This window comes from Pecten maximus, chromosome 9, assembly GCF_902652985.1.
Source record: "Pecten maximus chromosome 9, xPecMax1.1, whole genome shotgun sequence".
Taxonomy (NCBI): Eukaryota; Metazoa; Mollusca; class Bivalvia; order Pectinida; family Pectinidae; genus Pecten; species Pecten maximus.
In genome coordinates, this window is record NC_047023.1 from 32,839,992 (window position 1) to 32,860,977 (window position 20,986).

At 36.9% G+C, this 20,986-nt stretch overlaps 1 protein-coding gene across 1 annotated transcript in view; it reads left to right on the forward strand.

Moving 5' to 3' along the window:
• The first annotated feature begins 10,718 nt into the window (after window positions 1-10,718).
• Window positions 10,719-20,986, forward strand: part of LOC117335106 (solute carrier family 22 member 3-like) — a 38,447-nt gene continuing 28,179 nt past the window's right edge. Inside the window, exon 1 of the mRNA XM_033895027.1 lies at window positions 10,719-11,019. Coding sequence (XP_033750918.1) covers window positions 10,881-11,019 — 139 coding nt within the window. The 5' untranslated portion in view covers window positions 10,719-10,880. The remainder of the gene's footprint in view (window positions 11,020-20,986) is intronic.

The following is a 20,986-nucleotide window of genomic DNA, read 5'->3' on the forward strand; positions in this document are numbered from 1 at the left end:
TCTCAAGAGAGCGTCTCTGTAGGAACTCAAGGAATTCTAAAGAGAGCGTCTCTGTTGGAACTCCAGGAATTCTCAAGAGAGCGTCTCTGTAGGAACTCCAGGAATTCTCAAGAGGGCGTCCCTGTAGGAACTCAAGGAATTCTCAAGAGAGCGTCTCTGTAGTAACTCAAGGAATTCTCAAGAGAGCGTCTCTGTAATAACTCCAGGAATTCTCAAGAGAGCGTCTCTGTAGTAACTCAAGGAATTCTCAAGAGAGCGTCTCTGTAATAACTCAAGGAATTCTCAAGAAAGCGTCTCTGTTGGAACTCAAGGAATTCTCAAGAGGGCGTCTCTGTAGGAACTCCAGGAATTCTCAAGAGAGCGTCTCTGTAGGAACTCAAGGGATTCTCAAGAGAGCGTCTCTGTAGTAACTCAAGGAATTCTCAAGAGGGCGTCTCTGTAGGAACTCAAGGAATTCTCAAGAGGGCGTCTCTGTTGGAACTCAAGGGATTCTCAAGAGATCGTCTCTGTTGGAACTCAAGGAATTCTCAAGAGGGCGTCTCTGTTGGAACTCCAGGAATTCTCAAGAGAGCGTCTCTGTAGGAACTCCAGGAATTCTCAAGAGAGCGTCTCTGTTGGAACTCCAGGAATTCTCAAGAGAGCGTCTCTGTAGGAACTCCAGGAATTCTCAAGAGAGCGTCTCTGTAGGAACTCCAGGAATTCTCAAGAGGGCGTCCCTGTAGGAACTCAAGGAATTCTCAAGAGAGCGTCTCTGTAGTAACTCAAGGAATTCTCAAGAGAGCGTCTCTGTAATAACTCCAGGAATTCTCAAGAGAGCGTCTCTGTAGTAACTCAAGGAATTCTCAAGAGAGCGTCTCTGTAGGAACTCCAGGAATTCTCAAGAGAGCGTCTCTGTAGGAACTCAAGGAATTCTCAAGAGGGCGTCTCTGTAGGAACTCCAGGAATTCTCAAGAGAGCGTCTCTGTAGGAACTCAAGGAATTCTCAAGAGGGCGTCTCTGTAGGAACTCCAGGAATTCTCAAGAGAGCGTCTCTGTAGGAACTCAAGGGATTCTCAAGAGAGCGTCTCTGTAGTAACTCAAGGGATTCTCAAGAGAGCGTCTCTGTAGGAACTCAAGGAATTCTCAAGAGGGCGTCTCTGTTGGAACTCAAGGAATTCTCAAGAGGGCGTCTCTGTTGGAACTCCAGGAATTCTCAAGAGAGCGTCTCTGTAGGAACTCCAGGAATTCTCAAGAGAGCGTCTCTGTTGGAACTCCAGGGAATTTATATATCATTCAAACACCTTCCAAACAATGGAGAGAAATCGACATGTAGTGTAAAGGAGAATGTCTGTCACCCTTTTTAAATATTGGCTATTTCCATGAATGGATAAACATCTGTTCGTAAAAACAAATAACATTTGTAGAGGAACACAGTATTTCGTAACGGCGACTGATACCGTCCCTGCCCGAGGTCGAATATTTTAATTTAAATTAATTACTTAACGGTGTTTGGTTCAATCAACGACAGGAATAGCAGTGTTACCGTCATCTACTCTTGTTATATACTACAAAGATAATTATTTAATAACTCGGCTTTTGTCCTCATCTCAAGTTACTCTACTATCAGTAAAACAATCACACCCAGAGGAATTCGTTGAGAAGAACCAGTGGATTAAGTTAACCGTTTGATAAGATTCCATTATGGTTTTTGATTTGAGAACAAATAACCATCGATAATACCATGAACATTTTTATAATATCTAAAGTAATACGTGTATGTTTTTCATGTTATTAACTTTATTTCGTTGTATTTCGATTGTTTTTACATCAGGACGTAGCTGTCCGAAGGGTGATTAGCGTAATCACGTGATTAGTGGGTATTTCATTCCTCCTATACTTCAAAACCTCCATGTTTATATTCCTTGAAATAGGCAGGTAGGAAGTGACTATAAAGTGATGCTATAGGATTTTACAAATTTAGTTTTATCAGAAACTTAACGTTTACATTTCGATTAAAAGTAACAAGGAATATTAACACAAGCAGTACAACCATCGTGGTCACTAATTATATAAGGAACCTATCAATCGATACAACAGATGAATCAATAAAGGAAATCGAGTCCGAGAAATGTATTGGATCAAGAAGATTGGTATAGTCTGACCATTATGGGTAGGGTCCGTTACATGTATAATGTTAGACAGTACAAAGAAATTGAAATATCAACCATGGTATGAAGCAGCTAACAAGTCAACATTTATCATTACAAATTACAGTCTATCTAGATCTTGAGTGTCGTGGGCTTCCGAATACAATAGACAGGGTTTGCACTATGCTTTTCATAAAATGGGTCCTTTTTAGATAAAAATGGGGTCCCTGTGAATAATTTGAGTGAAGCTTCCAGAAAAACTGGGGTCCTTTTTCTATGTTTCAAAAGGCTATGGGGGTGGCTTCAACGCGAACACTGAATAGAGCATATCAATAACAACAATGAAAATACTAACATGATAACGAAACCATAATTCAAACTCAAAAATAGATTAAACGAAAGCGAAATATAAATGAAAACTTGAATTCCTTGGAGACTCCTGCAAAACGAACAACGAGGATAAGACTCGGTGTTTCGGTAGAGCAACCGTCTTCAGCTTCACTTGCCGACACCTGCCATACAAATATAGATCAAATCTGAGTTAGGTCACAATCTCAAATGAGAGTTAGAGTAGTGACAGTTGAATCGCTAGGTATAGTCGGACTTCATATCGCATGGGATATTTACAGATGAGATCATAATGTCGAATATAAGCCATGGTCTCCATCGACCTACATCTCTCGAAACCTTGTGTTGTTATTTCCTGCGTCAGTACCGAAATGGTGATGATGTCACCACGCTCTTTAATTAATAGCGAATCGACTAAGTCATTTGAACACCATAGGCAGGGGATGTAGGGTGGTTGCTATCTAGAATTAGAAAATCAACAATTAAAACATAGCAATCATCACTCATATCATATAGTTTAGTTTAAGAGTCTGTGGTGCCCTTGGTTTAAAGTTCTACAAGGTACGTCCGATCGATATGGCCAATAAAGTTTTCGTTATTTAAACACATCGCCAACATACCCTATGTTAAGTCAGAAGTTACACAGGACACAGGTTGTTCTGATGGGTATGTCTATGGTCTGCTGGAAGATCTGGTCACCAACACAGATATTGTCGATCTGGAATCTGCTACGGAAGGTCCAGAACGGTGTACATATACATGCAAGGCTTTCGTTGCAAGAATGCTTTACTTAAGTTTGGAATGGGAATGATAGTGTAAAGAATAGAAAAATCAAACATATTGAAAGAAGAAACGCTTTTTAGGAGCGGATATTCAAGATTTATCCAAATAATTTTGAAGATTTTCAAAATCCACATTAAATATTCCCACTTCTGGAGTAAATAGTATCCCAATAGGACTGTAGCCATGGCTTTTTTGTACTTAGAATGGTAGTCAAAACTTCTCGGGCCAGCAATACAAGTTATTTATAAGGGTTCTAATGCAGTTTAGGAATCCAGTATAACCGAGGTACATGTAGCTGTCTCACTATCAGGTAAAATTTCAATACTCAAGCATGATTGGACAATACTTCGTCCTAAAAAAAACCCGGACAGTGTGTATTATCATGCTTAAATTTCACCGAGAACTGAGAGACATACAGTTTATGTATATTGTTTTAAAAGTTAACATATAAATGAGTCAGTAAAATGGAAGACTGGATAATTGCTGCCCGAGACACAGGTTCTCGATAACATACAACTACCATAGTAGTATGTACGTCTCTTTAACCCCAACCTGACCTACTTTAACCCCAACTTGACCTACTTTAAATAAACACCTGCGTGACCTAGCCCCAGCGTGACCTACCCTCAAATCGACCTAGCTCTGTTTTAACCCCAACTTGACCTACTTTAACACCTGCGTGACCTAGGCAGTGCTTTAACCCCAGCTTGACCTAGCCCCACAGAGACCTACTTTACCGTTTAAAAGATACGAGATTTGTATAGTGTAAAAAACCCCAATAAGTTAGATTAAAATATGTTTTCAAAAATATCTTGGTTTATATCGAAAAAGCCAAAATTATGGTATTTAAAATAATGACAATTCTGCAATAATTGGTATGTTCATTATGGCTAACATACTCAGAATATCACCACAAACAAAAAGATACTGTTTTTTCTTACAACCAAAACCTTTTTTTACAAACGAAAGAAAACAATAGAAATTTTAGTTTGAAATATTTTAATTCACTGCAGTAGGGTGGAAGATTTTAGAATGAAAAATTAAAAACTGTACAGAGATAAACATTTCTTTAGCAAAATATCAAAAAAATAATCAGCTTAATCAAAAGAGGAAATACACAGTTTAAAATATTCATCATTAAAACAAATCTTGCATCTTCATGGACTTACATTGAACTTTCATACCATCATACACATTTAATGAGTTAAAATGTCAATTAACATGGCATAGGGGCATGGACTATAATTCAAATATCATTCCATATTAATATGATTAATTCATTTGGTAACTTCCACTGAAAAAAAAGTCAAATGTATCTGTGAAATTAATGTTCAAAAATAAAATTGCTCTAAAATACATGCATTTCTTTTAGTTAAAAACAATTTTATCCTGTGTTTTAACAATTTTTTTTTTTTTGCTTTTATTTTTCTTCAAACATTTCTGTAATATTTATAATTTATAATCATCAAAGTTAATGTTTCATCAAGCAAAGATTTTTCTGTACATTTTCATTAAGTTCATACATCAAAGATTTAAAATTTTTAGAGAATGAAAAACAAATTATATATTTTCTCTTCCTTTCAAAATAACCAATGATTCAAAACTTCAGTGGTTCCAATACAGAATTTTACATAATATTTTGACAAAAAATTCATTGCTTTTCAAGGCAAATATTGTTATAAACCCTCTTTGCACATTTTGTAATTCAGAGTCCGAAACCATAACATGTTTTTTTTGGGATTGTCAAAAAGTACAGGATTTATTGCAGAGTTTAGAAATACTTCTGGCTGCACTTTAATTCCTTTTACTATGAATAAACAGTCCTTTATATTTGGACTCCCATCAGTTAGAAATGTGTATAATAAAGTTGATAATGAGATTAACATCATCATTAAACATTATATCTATAAAACCAGATGTCTGAACACTACCCTAAAAATGCTCTTATCAATTCAATAAGAGAAAACCACAATGTCAAAAAGTATGCAGCAAGTGGGAAGGGTGAAACTTCTCTTGAATGTTTTAACAATGGGTGGGAAAAATGGAAAAAGGTTTTCCTTTTGTAAGTATTTATTATATTGAATATATTTTTCTTCTCAAACTCTGACTGTTTACAAAAATCCAATGACATTTATAAAAATTTATCATATATTTTCAGCAAGTTTTTCTTAAAAAGTGTTTTCAATTCACTTATCAACTATATTTTTCTTCTGAAGGCCTTTTTATGTCTGAAGTGTCTGTCTCGTGTTTGTCTGTTTGTCAATTTGTTTGTCAATCTGTCTGTCCGTCCAATTATCTGTTTGTGTTTGGATGTCTTTATAGTTGTAGTTGTTTTAAATGTTGTGTGCAAAGTGAATACACCTGTTCAACAAACGACAAAGAATAATAGGATTAAATCGACAAACTTTATTCGAATAGGAATCCATTTAAATTTATGTATTAAACCGGGTGGTCCGTTTTTCAGTTTCCATGACATGACCATATTTCCGGATGCAGTCTGAGATTTTTTTATGTAGGATAATGATGTAGTGTGGAGCCGTGTGGAGCCGTGTGGAGCTAGTGTGGAACTGTGTGGAGCTAGTGTGGAGTTGTGTGGAGCTAGTGTGGAGCCGTGTGGAGCTGTGTGAAGCTAAGTGGAGCTAATGTTGAGCTGTGTAGAGCTGTGTGGAGCTAGTGTGGAGCTGTTTGGAGCCAGTGTGGACCCGTGTTGTGCAGGATGTTTATGTTGTGGCAATGTAGTCAATACAAAATAACAACACATGGTATGAATTCTATTTTTATTCAAAGTATCGAAATACATTCGATAATACCAATCTGGAACTTTCCTATGGCGGAGTATCTGTTGTGTCATGGGTCAATTCTTTCCATTCTTCATTAGACATCTTATTTGCGCGTGCCCAACACACGGCTATGGATCGTGCCATACACATGCTGTCCTCGTTGACGATTTGGACAAGAGACGTCTTCTTTTTGATGGAATCATCTCCGCCGGATATGTCCGTAATCCGTCTCCTACCACTCCCTTTGGGGACGTTGATAATGCCAATGTTAATATCGAATCCTTCCGTGACGGCGAGCTCCTCGTGACTCTGCAGGACCTTTTCGACATGTTCCATGACAAGATCGGCATCAAGCTCTTCTAATGGATGTAATGGAACCACGATAGCATTGTCCAAACTCGGATGATGGATGAGGACACTCCCCACATCGTTGTCTGCTGCCCCATCTTTAGCTTCATCTAATACATGTTTAAACATGTCATGGGTGTCGTCGTGTATATCTTTTAGTTTTGTATTGTTCCAAAAATCTTTGTCTAAATGAACCTGATATTTGATGTCAACTGCCGTCTTTGTTTTGAACTGTTTTTCTCTGACTTTTTCATTCACATTTTGTTCAAAATGGCGTCCGTGAATTTCACCTAGGTTCATTCCGGCCACCACTTTTGCACCGAATTTGTAATGAATATTAATAAAAAATATATCGGTTCGGTAATAAAAGAGTTATGGGCCAATAAAGATGGAAATTTACTTTGATGATTTTGCTAATTTTTCACACCACATCAATTCATTCCGGCCACCACTTTTGCAAGTAATATCGAACATGTATTCAAACAGCTTATACCATGTGAAAGAATACTAAATTCTCCGTTTTTGGGTGGTTCCCGAACAGAAATCTGTTCAGTATCATTTGAGATATGGGTATTTATTATAACGAAAACAGTTGTAAATATCGACATTTTTATTTCATATGGGTTCATTCCGGCCACCACTTTCACTTCTAATTTTAGATACTGTTAAATATAACTTATACCATTTTAAAGCTGATAAATCAACCCTTTTACTGCTGGTGTCCGAACAAAATTCTATTCTGTTGTAAGTGAGATATGTTCTAATATATACAAAATATTATGAAAAATCTCTTCACGCCTGAGTGCATTCCGGGTTTTGTCCTCACCCTACTAAAGGCGAGATGGCTGAAGAGAATTGACCGGAATGTTCAATAAGTACTCGATGATTTAAACTTGATAGGATTGTTTTTTATCAATTCTATCAATTCTTTATTAAGGCCCTGCGTAAGGATAAACATGTTAAATAGAGAGGATTTCACTTAACATGATACTGATTGATAGGTACCTTCAAGACGTGTTATATTAATTTATTAAGCATCAATGGATTGGAAATTATATAATACTTATTCATAGTGAAGTGATTGAAAACGACTCGTTCTCTAGTATTTTTTTCATGTACATGTCTTTGTGTCAATTACAAAAAGATAAAGGTCACATGTTACAGTGAAACAGAAACATGCAGTAGTCGGGTGCTGTGTGTATGTACCCTATATGTTTGCCAGCGACCTAGCATCTTCATACATGTACCTTGAGATCATATTTAAAACAAAATTCACACAATGATAAGGATGTTAATATCTCCAGACAAGATAAGTCTCAGGGTTTTTAATGATTCAGTTTGTTGGTTTGTATAGCTTTCCTAAATTAACACATTGTAATAAGACAAACTGTATTTAATTTGACACCATCATATTAAGCACAATGTGTAATTAACTGATTTTAACAAAAATATTTTTCTAATTAAGGATATATATGGGTATCGATGAGAAAAAGCCTCATGAAAAATATGCTCATGTGTTTTAAATACCAGCACTGCCTGAAGGGCCGCCTTGCGCAATGTCTGTTATCCATTCTCATCCATCAATATTTCCTTTAAATCTCTACTGTTTCTGAATTCCAGAATGGATCTGATGATAAACACATGGTATGGCTCCTATATAGGGCCAGAAAGAGGGGCTCAATAGGGTAAAAATAGAAGAAAAAAAAACTTTAAAAAAAAATAAAAACAATTAAAAATCCTTCTTGTTAAAGAATAACAGGATTTAGTCCACCTTTGAGTTAGAACCATGTTAGGAGAGGCAGCTCAAAAAGTAGGAAACTATTTGTAGTACAACTTTCATGATAGTATTTTGCCATGCATGATTACTGAAATGTCCAGGTGTAAGTAATGCAGGCCCTCTGGGCCATTTGTTATTTGAGCAATATGATTGGTCAATCAAGTATCCAATTTCCAAATAGTAGTTTGTAATTTCAATTCTACAATTTCTTTGAAGTCTCAATGTTTGCTTACTAAGATTTATTGGTTTAATACTTTGTGCCAAAATTATATAATGTAAAGTTTCTATTCTTTTCCAGACTGAAAAACAATATGCCAAAACACTTTTGTTGTGTTGAGGTGTAGATCTGATCCCTCAGCCTGTAGTCCTAAAGGAAAAAAACTATAAAGAAACTTCATCGACCATCATCGACTGAAAGAGTTGTGGTCAGCTTGTCGAGTGAGAATGGCTTGATCAGATCAACTGGTATTATCATGGAATAACAATCAGCATGTCGTGACAAATTCCCAGGAGGCAGATCCGGATTTCTACCCAGACTTACAGTGTTGCTTCTCGGGCCCTGGAATCTCTAAAGTCTGTGGAACTGAACATCAGTTCAACCACACGAACCATAAGAATTGTGTACTATGAAGAAAACCATCAACTCCGCAAAATCTATAACTGTTGTGCTTTCTCCTGTAACACAGGTATTGTTTTATGTTAGCATTTAATTAACAGTTGACAGTAGATGCTACATGCCATGAGTGAGGACTGTTTAAAAAAAATGCAAATTGCAAAAGGATTGAAGACTTTTTAGGGGGATTTATTTTATGGATGGCGTGTTGAAAAAGGAAGAGAAAGAGAAGTGGGAGAAGATAAGAATATGAGAGGAAGGGTGAATAGAGAAACATGTTAAATGCTAGTGTTAAAGAGTAAGAAGGAAAACAGAAATAAAAACAGTGTTGTGAGAGAAACGAAAATGAGAATGGAAGGGAGGAAAGAAGATGTTGGAAGTAAGTAAGGTGTGTAAATGTTGTTATATTGTTAAATATTGATTGAATAAAACATTATGAATCTATTTGATGTTTTTTTTGCTTTGTTGTTATATTTTTGAAAGGCTTTATAAATTATAACATATTAGCATCTTGTTTATCAATACAGTGATTATTAGTTTTTTTTCAAGTAAAACTAATGTAAACAGCATGTGAAATTTATGTAAAGCTCACGTGAAATTCATGTGAATTTTTTCATGTGAAATTCACGTGAAAAATTTCACGTGAATTTCACTTTTTTTGCCCTTTTCACGTGAAATTCATTTCACGTGAAGGAATATTGCCTGTGTATATAATGAACAGAGAGGATGACATTTTTACATAATCTTGATTAAAACATCTTAAACGTCTCAAAACACCCGATACAATCTAGATTGTAATAAATGTTTATGCCTTGTCCATACACACTTTGATGTGATTAAATACCGCTCCACTTTGATAAATATTCAGAAACACGCCTTTATCTACACGATTCTTTGGGATTCATCGGAGACGTAAATAGATTCATATACATGTATGAGTGTCAATGATTTCATTTACATAGTAAGTTGATAATGATCTTCAAGTTCAACTGAATCTCTACCCAATACCCCGCCTCAATTCCAGGGGTTGTGCTCATCGACAACGTAAACAGTTCTTATATCACTATATATAACTTTCGTATTTACGTTTATATATTATCGGATGTTTCGTCCATAGTTGTCTACCTCCATCCCTCTCCTTGAATGACTTATATGACATCCCTGCTTTAATTGTATACAGGTATGAAGATGAGCTTTTTATCAAGATTTTCTGTTTACGATAGTTTTTACGTCTCTTATATCCAAGTTAAGCAAAAATAATAATCAAAACAAATAAGTCAACATCATACCTGGTATTATGCTTTGAAATAATCCTTTAGAATACCTTTTCCGTGTTACAATTGGTATTTTGTTAGTGGAAGAAAATCACATAAGCAGTCTTTAATATATTTTGGGAGAGGATCAGGTATTCTTCGGACGGGGTCAGACGCGTGGGATTGTGGGTATGTTCGGGAGGGGATACTGTACTTTTGGGTAGGGATCAAATTTATGTTCGGGAGGGGGTACATTGCTAGGGTCTTTTGGGGCGGGGTCAGAAGCGTGGAATTGTGGGTATGTTCAGGAGGGGGTACTGTACTTTTGGGGCGGGGTCAGAAGCGTGGAATAAAGTTGTGGACGGGGTCAGACGTGTGAAATAAAGTTTGGGAGGGGGTCAGATTTCTATAATTGTAGTTACGTTGGGGAGGGAGTAAAAAAGTGTCAGATGTGTTGAGTTGTAGTTATATAGGAGAGGAGGTAAGGAAGTTTAGGACGAGGTCAGATCGATAGATTTTAATTGAGTTGATTAATTATAAATGTACCCATTAGAATCGTGACTTTGCAGTGACCAATTTAATTAAGATACAGATGAAAGCAGACAACATGCCCTTGAATATTCGTATATCAATTCAATCATCGGTACATTGTAGCTGGTCAGTCATAATTCGTGACCTCCAAGTATTTCCGAGTTTTGATTCCGTATCGATGTTCTGGATCTACCGTCGTTTTCATTGACATCTAGATTTACAGAATTGGAAATGGTGACAATGACTCTTAAATTATAATCAACTTTGACACTCGTATCTTCATTCTAAGAAAGGAAAAAATACTCAACCTTAAACTTCAAAATGACTATATCAACCCAATCGGTGGATAAGATATTTCAGATTCTGAGGCCAGCCGGATTCTACCAAATCAGCCGAGTGGCGTTTGTACTGGGCAGTCTGGGCCAGATCGCCGCTGTCGTCCTGATCTTCGTCATCATAGGTACGAACCTTCAAAACTTAAATGGGGTTATTGCTTAAGGGAAAAAATATGCGTTAAGTTTATTTCAAAGGAAACTTTGGTTTTGCGTTATTACGAGAAAAATAGCCCAACTGGCATTTGTACATTCTTAACATCATATCTGAATTTGATATAGTTCCCAACTACGTGAACCTTTGAAGTTACAGGGTAGATATACGACCACGCGTCGAACTTCATTGTTTTAATGGTGTCCAGGAGAACAAAAGAAATAAAATCTGAAATCTGAGAACAAAAGGAGTCTGTATTAGTTGAAATCTGGAGGAGGGAGGAGATGTTTACAGGACTCTGGTAATGTGGATATGTTCTCGATGGTTTTGGTATATTCTGCAGGGAGTGGATATGTTCTCGATGGTTTTGGTATATTCTGTAGGGAGTGGATATGTTCTCGAAGGTTTTGGTATATTGTGGGGGGAGTGGATATGTTCTCGATAGCTTTGGTATATTGTACGTGGGGACGTGGATATGTTCTCGATAGTTTTGGTATATTGTACGTGGGGAAGTGGATATGTTCTCGATAGTTTTGGTATATTGTACGTGGGGAAGTGGATATGTTCTCGATGGTTTTGGTATATTCTGCAGGAAGTGGATATGTTCTCGAAGGTTTTGGTATATTCTGCAGGAAGTGGATATGTTCTCGAAGGTTTTGGTATATTCTGGAGGGAGTGGATATGTTCTTGATGGTTTTGGTATATTGTGGGGGAAGTGGATATGTTCTTGATGGTTTTGGTATATTCTGCAGGAAGTGGATATGTTCTCGATGGTTTTGGTATATTCTGCAGGAAAAAGATGTATTAAGGACTTGGGTAAATTTGATATCTCGTAGATTTTGGTATATTCTGCAGGAGTGGATATGCTTCGAGGGTTTTGTTTTGTGTTGTGTGTGTTATGGAGGATGCAGATTTGTTGAGGAGAATGTGGGTATAAGGGAGTTAGTGGGTATGTTCACGAGAGAATAATTACATTTACGCTCAGGAGAATAGTGAGTGAATATGTTCTTGAGTGAGAGGGTATGTTCAGGAGGACAGTGCTTGCGTGCGTGCGTGCGTGATTGAGGGTGTAATACTACAATCTCACATTTGTAAGTTTTACCATATAACGTACTATATCGTATGTGATCCATGCAATATTTGCGATAACCAAGGGTGTATAACTCTCCACAATGGTGTGTTACTGATGTAGATGTCTTGTGTACGTTGTAAAATAAATGAATTGAACTGAATTGATATCTGCCTAATTATAGTATCCACCCCCACCCACCCCCATCCCCACCCCATCCCCACCCCCACCCCCACCCCCATCCCCACCCCACCCCCACCCCCACCCCCACCCCCATCCCCATCCCCCTATATCATTAGAAGCCCCCGTACTATAGCTCGCGAGACCCTGATTATGTCATAAACTTTTGTTTCACACAATGTAAACCATGAGTTATCACTACAGTGAGCCTTCCATTTTTCGTTTGCGTCTATTCGTTACATTTATTGTAATTGTGTACATGTATAGCTACTGTTAAAATAGGTCAACACCATTAACGTATGGAACGCCGACAGGGTCAAAATTCGAACTGCTTATTTTCTTATTAGGGATTTCCATTTCGGATGGAAATCCATATTGTTATTGTTATGTTTTTTCTGATTATTATTATTATTATTATTACAAGCTTACCGGTAATAATTATTTATGTATTAAAGAATTTAAAATGCTGAAGTATTCATCCACGTAAATATGGTATATCATATATACACGTCTGTTCCAGAAGGTAGAATGTTGTAGTTTTAGTGCATATATTTATTATGAAGTGTTTACAAAGGGATACGATAGTAACGTGACCCTGGGGTCAGGGTCTGCTGAGAGTAGCCAGATCACACCTGCAGACCAGTCAATTTTAAACAAAGATGCACCCTGTACATGAGAAGTACAAATATACTTGATAGAACTATCCCGTGAAGTAATTCGACTATGGTTGAAAAGATGAATTATTTATATGACCATATCCGTAACTGTAAAACGAAAGTAGGTCTTGTCCATCTACATATAGATTACGATACGATAGCTATGAATTAAATCAGTGTTACTTTCCATTGTAATTTAGCACAATGGTGTCTCAAAAATTGCGAAAATAATCCGGTAATGTTCAATGGTCTTCTGTTTTTATTATCGTCGTGTTTTCTTGGTCACGTTCTAATAACCGACGCCACGAAATGTCATACAGTTAATGGACCGGAGTGTTATCCACTCCAAACCTCCACTTATCGACTATAGATGCCTGATTCTATAGCATGTGGGCTTCCTACGTCATCAAATTCATTTCCCGCGAAATTACTGGGAAATCTAAAACAATTCTTTAAATGAAATGAAGCGAAAGAAATAGAAAACGTCTAAATAAAAGTATCGTGATCAGTATTGAGTACAACGTTAAAGTTCATTGTAAATAATTGCTACTATTTGCTAACCTAAAGCATAAGTAATTTAAATCAAATCATTTTAAAATCCATATTTCGTTTCCATTATAATCTTAAAATTTGTATCACAAGATCACTTAGAAGCTTTGCAGTACTTACTCTTCCAAACGCACAGATGCTTTGATTTTAACAAATATGGCGACCTGAAGCTGCGAGGCGGTTTGGATTGGAATTAAATTGCGTATATTTCGGCAAGTAAACATCGTACAATGTTCCCGTATGGTCAGATCATCTAATTTTGTCATTATGTATTCAGAACAGTTGTTGTTTAGTCGCTACGGTCATTAACATAAAAATTCGGATTATTATATAAATACTTATTTAATTATTATTATTCTTAACACTTTTTTTGTGAACAAAATCTCTCAAAAACGAATGCAGATAGAACGTTCATATCTTAGTACATGATAGACAATATCAAGTTGTCGATCTTAGTGCAATTTTATGTTCATACGTTCAACGGTCAAGGTCACAGATCTATAAATAGAAAAAATTTGGACGTTTTTTGAACGGTCATAACTTCGTAACGGATCGTTCTATTTCGTTCCCGTTCAGTGTATTATGTAGATCAGGGACAGAGCTATCTTTTCTCTATGCCATCTTATCAGAGAATATGTCAAGGTCATAAACTCGCCAAGGGGTAAAGAAAATATCGAAAAAAAACTTCTCAATCTGAAAACTGTTTTCATCCCAAACGAAAGAGTATGATGTACTGAGACAAAATATGAACATTTTTTGATCGTCGGATGAAAAATGACGGAGATATGGCACATTGAAAAATTCGAAGTTTTTCCCGCCAAAATTCAAAAATCGGCAAAAAATTACTAAAAAATTTTCAGCTCCTTCATTTATACACATACAGATTTGATATTTGGCACAACAATAGCATGTAAGAGTAGCTACAAAAAATACTATTTTTCATTGACCTTGACCTTCATTCAAGGTCAAATTATCGAAAAAACTAAAATTGAAAAGAAATCTTTTTGGTCAGGCTCTTTTTCTGTTCGTTTTATTTCTTAAACAATCAGTGCATCTTGTAGATCATGGTCGGCACTAACTTTTATCAAAAAATATCTCAAGGTCAAGGTCTAAGCATGAGGTCAAAAAAAGGTCAAAAATATAAAATTCAAAATTACTAATTTTTTTATATGAATCGGAAAACGCATGATTAATCATGACAAACGGTGCAAGTTTTATGGTCGTGCGATAAAAAATGACGTAGAAATGGCACTTTGAAAAATGTTGGTTTTCCCGCCAAAATTCAAATTTGTCCCAAAAATGCACTTAATTTACATTTACTCCTATATCTTTACACATACAGATTTGATATTTGGTACAGTGATAGCTTGGACAAAGGGCTACAAACTTAATTGCTTTTCATTGATGTTGACCTTCGCTCAAGGTCACAAAGGTCAAATGATCAAAAATCGAAAATTTCAAATTTTCAAAATAGTTTCATCGTATGTGAAAGAAAACGTTATTTTAAAGATGTTTGCAACGTTAGAAGGTCAACTGATCGGTTAAAGAAGGGAAGCGAAGAGAAAACGAATAGAAAACGAAGAGAATCGTAGGTAAAACGTACAAAAGCGTTCGTCAGAACGAGAACATGTCAGCGATCATTTTCTTGTTGGATGGGATAGACGATAAATGTTACAGGATACATTATACAGTACGGGATACACGATACATGGAACGGGATTCACAGTACAGTAAACACGATACAAGGTAGGAGATAAACGATTCACAGTACAGTAAACACGATACAAGGTTTAGTAAACCCGATGCAAGGTACGAGATACAGGGTACAGTTAACACGATACAAGGCACGAGATACACGATTCACGGTATAGTAAACACGATACAAGGTACGAGATACAGGGTACAGTTAACACGATGGAAGGTACGAGATACACGATTCACGGTTTAGTAAACACGATACAAGGTATGATATACTAGTACAGGTAACACGATACAAGGTACGAGATACAGGTACAGCAAACACGATACAAGGTGCGAGATACAGGGTACAGTTAACACGATACAAGGTGCGAGATACAGGTACAGTTAACACGATATAAGGTTCGAGATACAGGTACAGTAAACACGATACAAGGTACGAGATACAGGTACAGTTAACGTGATACAAGGTACGAGATACAGGTACAGTAAACACGATACAAGGTACGAGATACAGGTACAGTTAACTCGATACAAGGTACGAGATACAGGTACAGTAAACACGATACAAGGTACGAGATACAGGTACAGTTAACGTGATACAAGGTACGAGATACAGGTACAGTAAACACGATACAAGGTACGAGATACAGGTACAGTTAACTCGATACAAGGTACGAGATACACGATTCACGGAGGTCAAATGATACAAAGTCTAAAAATTCAAATTCTTTTAAACCGGTTTATTTTCATCGTATGTGAAAGAAAAAGGTTATTTTAAAGATGTTTCCAACGTTAGAAGGTCAACTGATCGGTTAAAGAATGGAAGCGAAGAGAAATCGAATAGAAAACGAATAGAAAACGAAGAGAAATCGTAGGTAAAACGTACAAAAGCGTTCGTCAGAATGAGAACATGTCAGCGATCATTTTCTTGTTGGAAATCCCGTGTTTTGATCTTGATCAAATCTAGTTTTTATTTGCTATTCCTCATTCCTAATGCCTATACATTTTGTATTTCAATCCAATTTCTAATTTCTTATTCTTACTTGCTATTCCTAATTCATAATGCTTATATTTCATTCTAATTTATTGTTACATACAATGTATGTATTCTAACGTGATGTTTGTTGTTAGCGATATTCCTTGATTGTATGTATCTACTTTGTATTTCCCTTTGCCCTAGTCCATACTTGCTTATGATATAACGCTTCTTTCTTTGTTGCATTCTGAATAGTCTTATTTTCAAATGCCATTTGATTGTTGTTCTTTTTCTCAATAATTAGCGTTTAACACAATGTTAACTATTTGATTACTGTTTCCGTTTCAACTGCAGTCGACAAGAAATTGCTGTTGTCAAGACAACAGGAATGAGACATAGCACAAAGCCGAACAAAAGTTCCTTATTATGACAACAGGCGTCGCTGTACAGCAAACAGGTGGGGGTAAAAATGTGTATCCCGAGCCGAATCCGAGCTCGGGTCCCGAGCGCGCGTTTAGTTATTTTCGTTATTCTCCTCAACGGCTGAAATGATTAAAGTCATTTTATTGTGTACTATGCATTACGTCACTCATAACAACTTGATGTTATTGTCACTAGGCATCACATTTTATACCTTATACCTGAATGTTTGTATTTTAATTTGTTCTGATGACTAGTGTCGAACCTAGTCAACTACTTGATAAAAGCTGATCCACCCAGCACGCCGTTGTTATGGTCATCTTTACTCTTTGACAAAGTCAGTTTTTGTTCAACAACTTCAGTGGTTATTTTTTCAGCTATCAGTGCCAGAAAATTAGAAAATGGTATTTTAGTATTAGAAATCGACGATTTTCAGTTTTCATGGGTGATTTTGTGTTATTGAGCTACAGATACCACTGATACCAAATCACCAAACCAAAGCTAGGTCTCGCATTGTTTATCCGAGCCCGTAACTAAAGCGTGCGCTCGGGACCCGAGCTCGGACTCTGCTCGGGATACACATCCTCGCCCCCACATATTTGCTGTACAGTGACGCCTGTTGTCATAGTAAGGAACTAGTATTGTAACTTTCGTTCAGCTTTTTAGCTATTATACGTCTCATTCATGTTGTCTTGACAACAGCAATTTCTTGTCGACTGCAGTTGAAACGGAAACAGTAAGCAAAAGTTAAAATATTCAGAATGCAACAAAGAAAGAAGCGTTATATCATAAGCAAGTATGAACTAGGGTAAACGGGAATACCAAGTAGATACATACAATGTATGTAACTATAAATTAGAATGAAATATAAGCATTATGAATTAGGAATAGCAAATAGAAATAAGAAAATAAGCAGTTCGAATTTTGATCCTGTCGGCGTTCCATATTTATGGAGAGCAAAGCGTACTTAATTCTGTAATTGGGGTCATGGTTATAATAGCGACGGTTCGTAGTTGTTCTGTGCAACAGAAAAAAATAAGCCTGGGATGATGGTAGCAATCATTATCATATGGTTGCTCACTGGTCCGGACAGATGGTATTGTGAATGATTGTTTTAGAATAAATTAATACGGGCTCATGAATAGTCATATTCCGTTACGTCACGGTACGGCGTTCGAATATTATGTTATGTACAACACTAAAAACCCGCGCGACCTCCCACCGAAGTTTTTGCCTGGTACACCTAACGGCCATATGTTTATTTCACGGAAACTGTCATCCTTTACGTGTTTGTAATCAATGTTCTGGTGCTAAGTGGACTGCCTTGACATAGGAGGATGTGACGGTGTACATAAATGATATACACTTTTCAGTGTGACAGCTACTCTAAAAACTACTGGCAGTTCTACCTAGGATTATACACTTGTTCATGTGTACATTGATCTGGTTGTTCACACCTCACGGCGATAAAGTGGTTACAGATACATACATTATTCGCATGTTGTCTACAAGTAACTGGAACTTAGATTCGAATTATCGCCATGACAGAAAACAGTATCCCTGACGGCATTTAAAACAGCTGAGTGTAATAAACATTTCACTGATAATTACACGTTTTAGAATTGTAAAGTACAGAAGATGAGTACCCCTGAGAAAATAGACGAGATGTGGCACCGACTCCGACCTAAAGGTTTATACCAGGTACTCAACATCACCTACCTGTATATCACACACTTCCAGGTAGTCAGTGCCGTCTTGATATTCGTCCTCATAGGTAAGGCTAGACTGGTCTCTGTCTCTAGAATACTAATACTATTAATAAAATTGAACTTTATCATATTGGCCTCTAGGAAGTTTTAAACTAAAGGGGAGATAACCTAATTTAGTATCAGAAGTCAACTGGGCAATTCATTCTTTACAAAAAAAGTTTATGGGCCGATGGTCATTCTAAGGTCACAAAGGCGTACGTACGGATGACAGTTGAAAGTCATGTCAATTGCAAATTAGCATTAACTGCTCAAAAGTTGTTTTTTTAAACGATAGCGAGAAAGAAATTAAAGCGACGGGAAATGGTGACTAACGTGGGTTTCTATTGCGTTCACGATGGTAATGTACAACGTATAAACGTAATGGAATACAGACATATGAGAAATATACATCGAGATGCGAAGTGTACGAGTTTGTAGTCAAATCGACAGGACTTTCCGACTACTCAACAATCTATGTATTTGTGGTACATGCCACTCAACAATCTATGTATTTGTGGTACATGTCACTCCACAATCTATGTATTTGTGGTACATGCCGCCCCCAATCTATGTATTTGTGGTACATGCCGCCCCCAATCTATGTATTTGTGGTACATGCCGCCCCCAATCTATGTATTTGTGGTACATGCCGCCCCCAATCTATGTATTTGTGGTACATGCCGCCCCCAATCTATGTATTTGTGGTACATGCCGCCCCCAATCTATGTATTTGTGGTACATGCCACTCCACAATCTATGTATTTGTGGTACATGCCACTCCACAATCTATGTATTTGTGGTACATGCCACTCCACAATCTATGTATTTGTGGTACATGCCGCCCCCAATCTATGTATTTGTGGTACATGCCACTCCACAATCTATGTATTTGTGGTACATGCCACTCCACAATCTATGTATTTGTGGTACATGCCACTCCACAATCTATGTATGTGTGGTACATGCCACTCAACAATCTATGTATTTGTGGTACATGACGCCCCCAATCTATGTATGTGTGGTACATGCCACTCAACAATCTATGTATTTGTGGTACATGACGCCCCCAATCTATGTATGTGTGGTACATGCCACTCAACAATCTATGTATTTGTGGTACATGACGCCCCCAATCTATGTATTTGTGGTACATGCTGCCCCCAATCTATGTATGTGTGGTACATGCCACTCAACAATCTATGTATTTGTGGTACATGACGCCCCCAATCTATGTATTTGTGGTACATGTCACTCAACAATCTATGTATTTGTGGTACATGTCACTCAACAATCTATGTATTTGTGGTACATGCCACACAACAATCTATGTATTTGTGGTACATGCCACACAACAATCTATGTATTTGTGGTACATGCCACACAACAATCTATGTATTTGTGGTACATGCCACACAACAATCTATGTATTTGTGGTACATGCCACACAACAATCTATGTATTTGTGGTACATGCTGCCCCCAATCTATGTATTTGTGTTACAAGCCACTCAACAATCTATGTATTTGTGGTACATGTCACTCAACAATCTATGTATTTGTGGTACAGGCCACCCTCAGTCTATGCATTTGTGGTACATGCCACACAACAATCTATGTATTTGTGTTACAAGCCACTCAACAATCTATGTATTTGTGGTACATGCCACACAACAATCTATGTATTTGTGGTACATGCCACACAACAATCTATGTATTTGTGGTACATGTCACTCCACAATCTATGTATTTGTGGTACATGCCACTCTACATACGTAGTGTACAGGTTGATTTGGTTAAGATATGTTTAATCATAGATGTACGAGAGGTCATTCTCCTAAAAGAGAGATACATATTGTCTAGATGCCTGATAAGGATGACAGAATAGTGAACGTCACGTATACAATACTAAACTGGTTGTGATATATACAAAAGAGTCAAATCACAAACAAACTTACAAACTCGAAAGAAAAAAAAGTTTCATAAGGCATGGTGCATTATCTCTCTACAAAGAATTTGTATGTATTGCCTTGCATTTATACAACCGTAAACGCAACAGAAACACGGTTACACTTCTTTTTTTATGTAAATTAAGGTTCAAATGTATATAAATATTGAAAACACGGCCAACTGTAACTCTTATGATATAATTCATTCATGTGCATGCTTATATATAAAAAGTGTATGTAAGATCACGATATTTTGTGGAGAAAACGTTTGCTACAGAACTCAGAGTTTACAGGGGATTTATTGCGTTTCAAGACTGTTCTGTACTTTGTATGATATCTGAATCCAATATGGACGCTGCTGTACAAGTGGACCAACTATGGAACAGATTAAGTCCTGTCGGTACCTACCAAATATGTCAGATCACATACTTCGTATTTATCGCCATGTTTCAGATCAGTGCTGTAGTTCTAAACTTTGTTTTGTATGGTAAGTTTCTACATTTCCTTATGTAAATAAGTGGCCATTTAACCCGCGAGTCATCCCTTTGTCATTGACCACATGTAAATGTTTATACAAATATCTCAAGCCTGTTCCTTTGCTTACAAATCTAAACAGTGCTACTTCGTACTAAAGCGTGACGAGGCTTCTGACATAATTTAGTATTGCCAGCAGCCGTTTGGCTGTTTTTGTTAAATT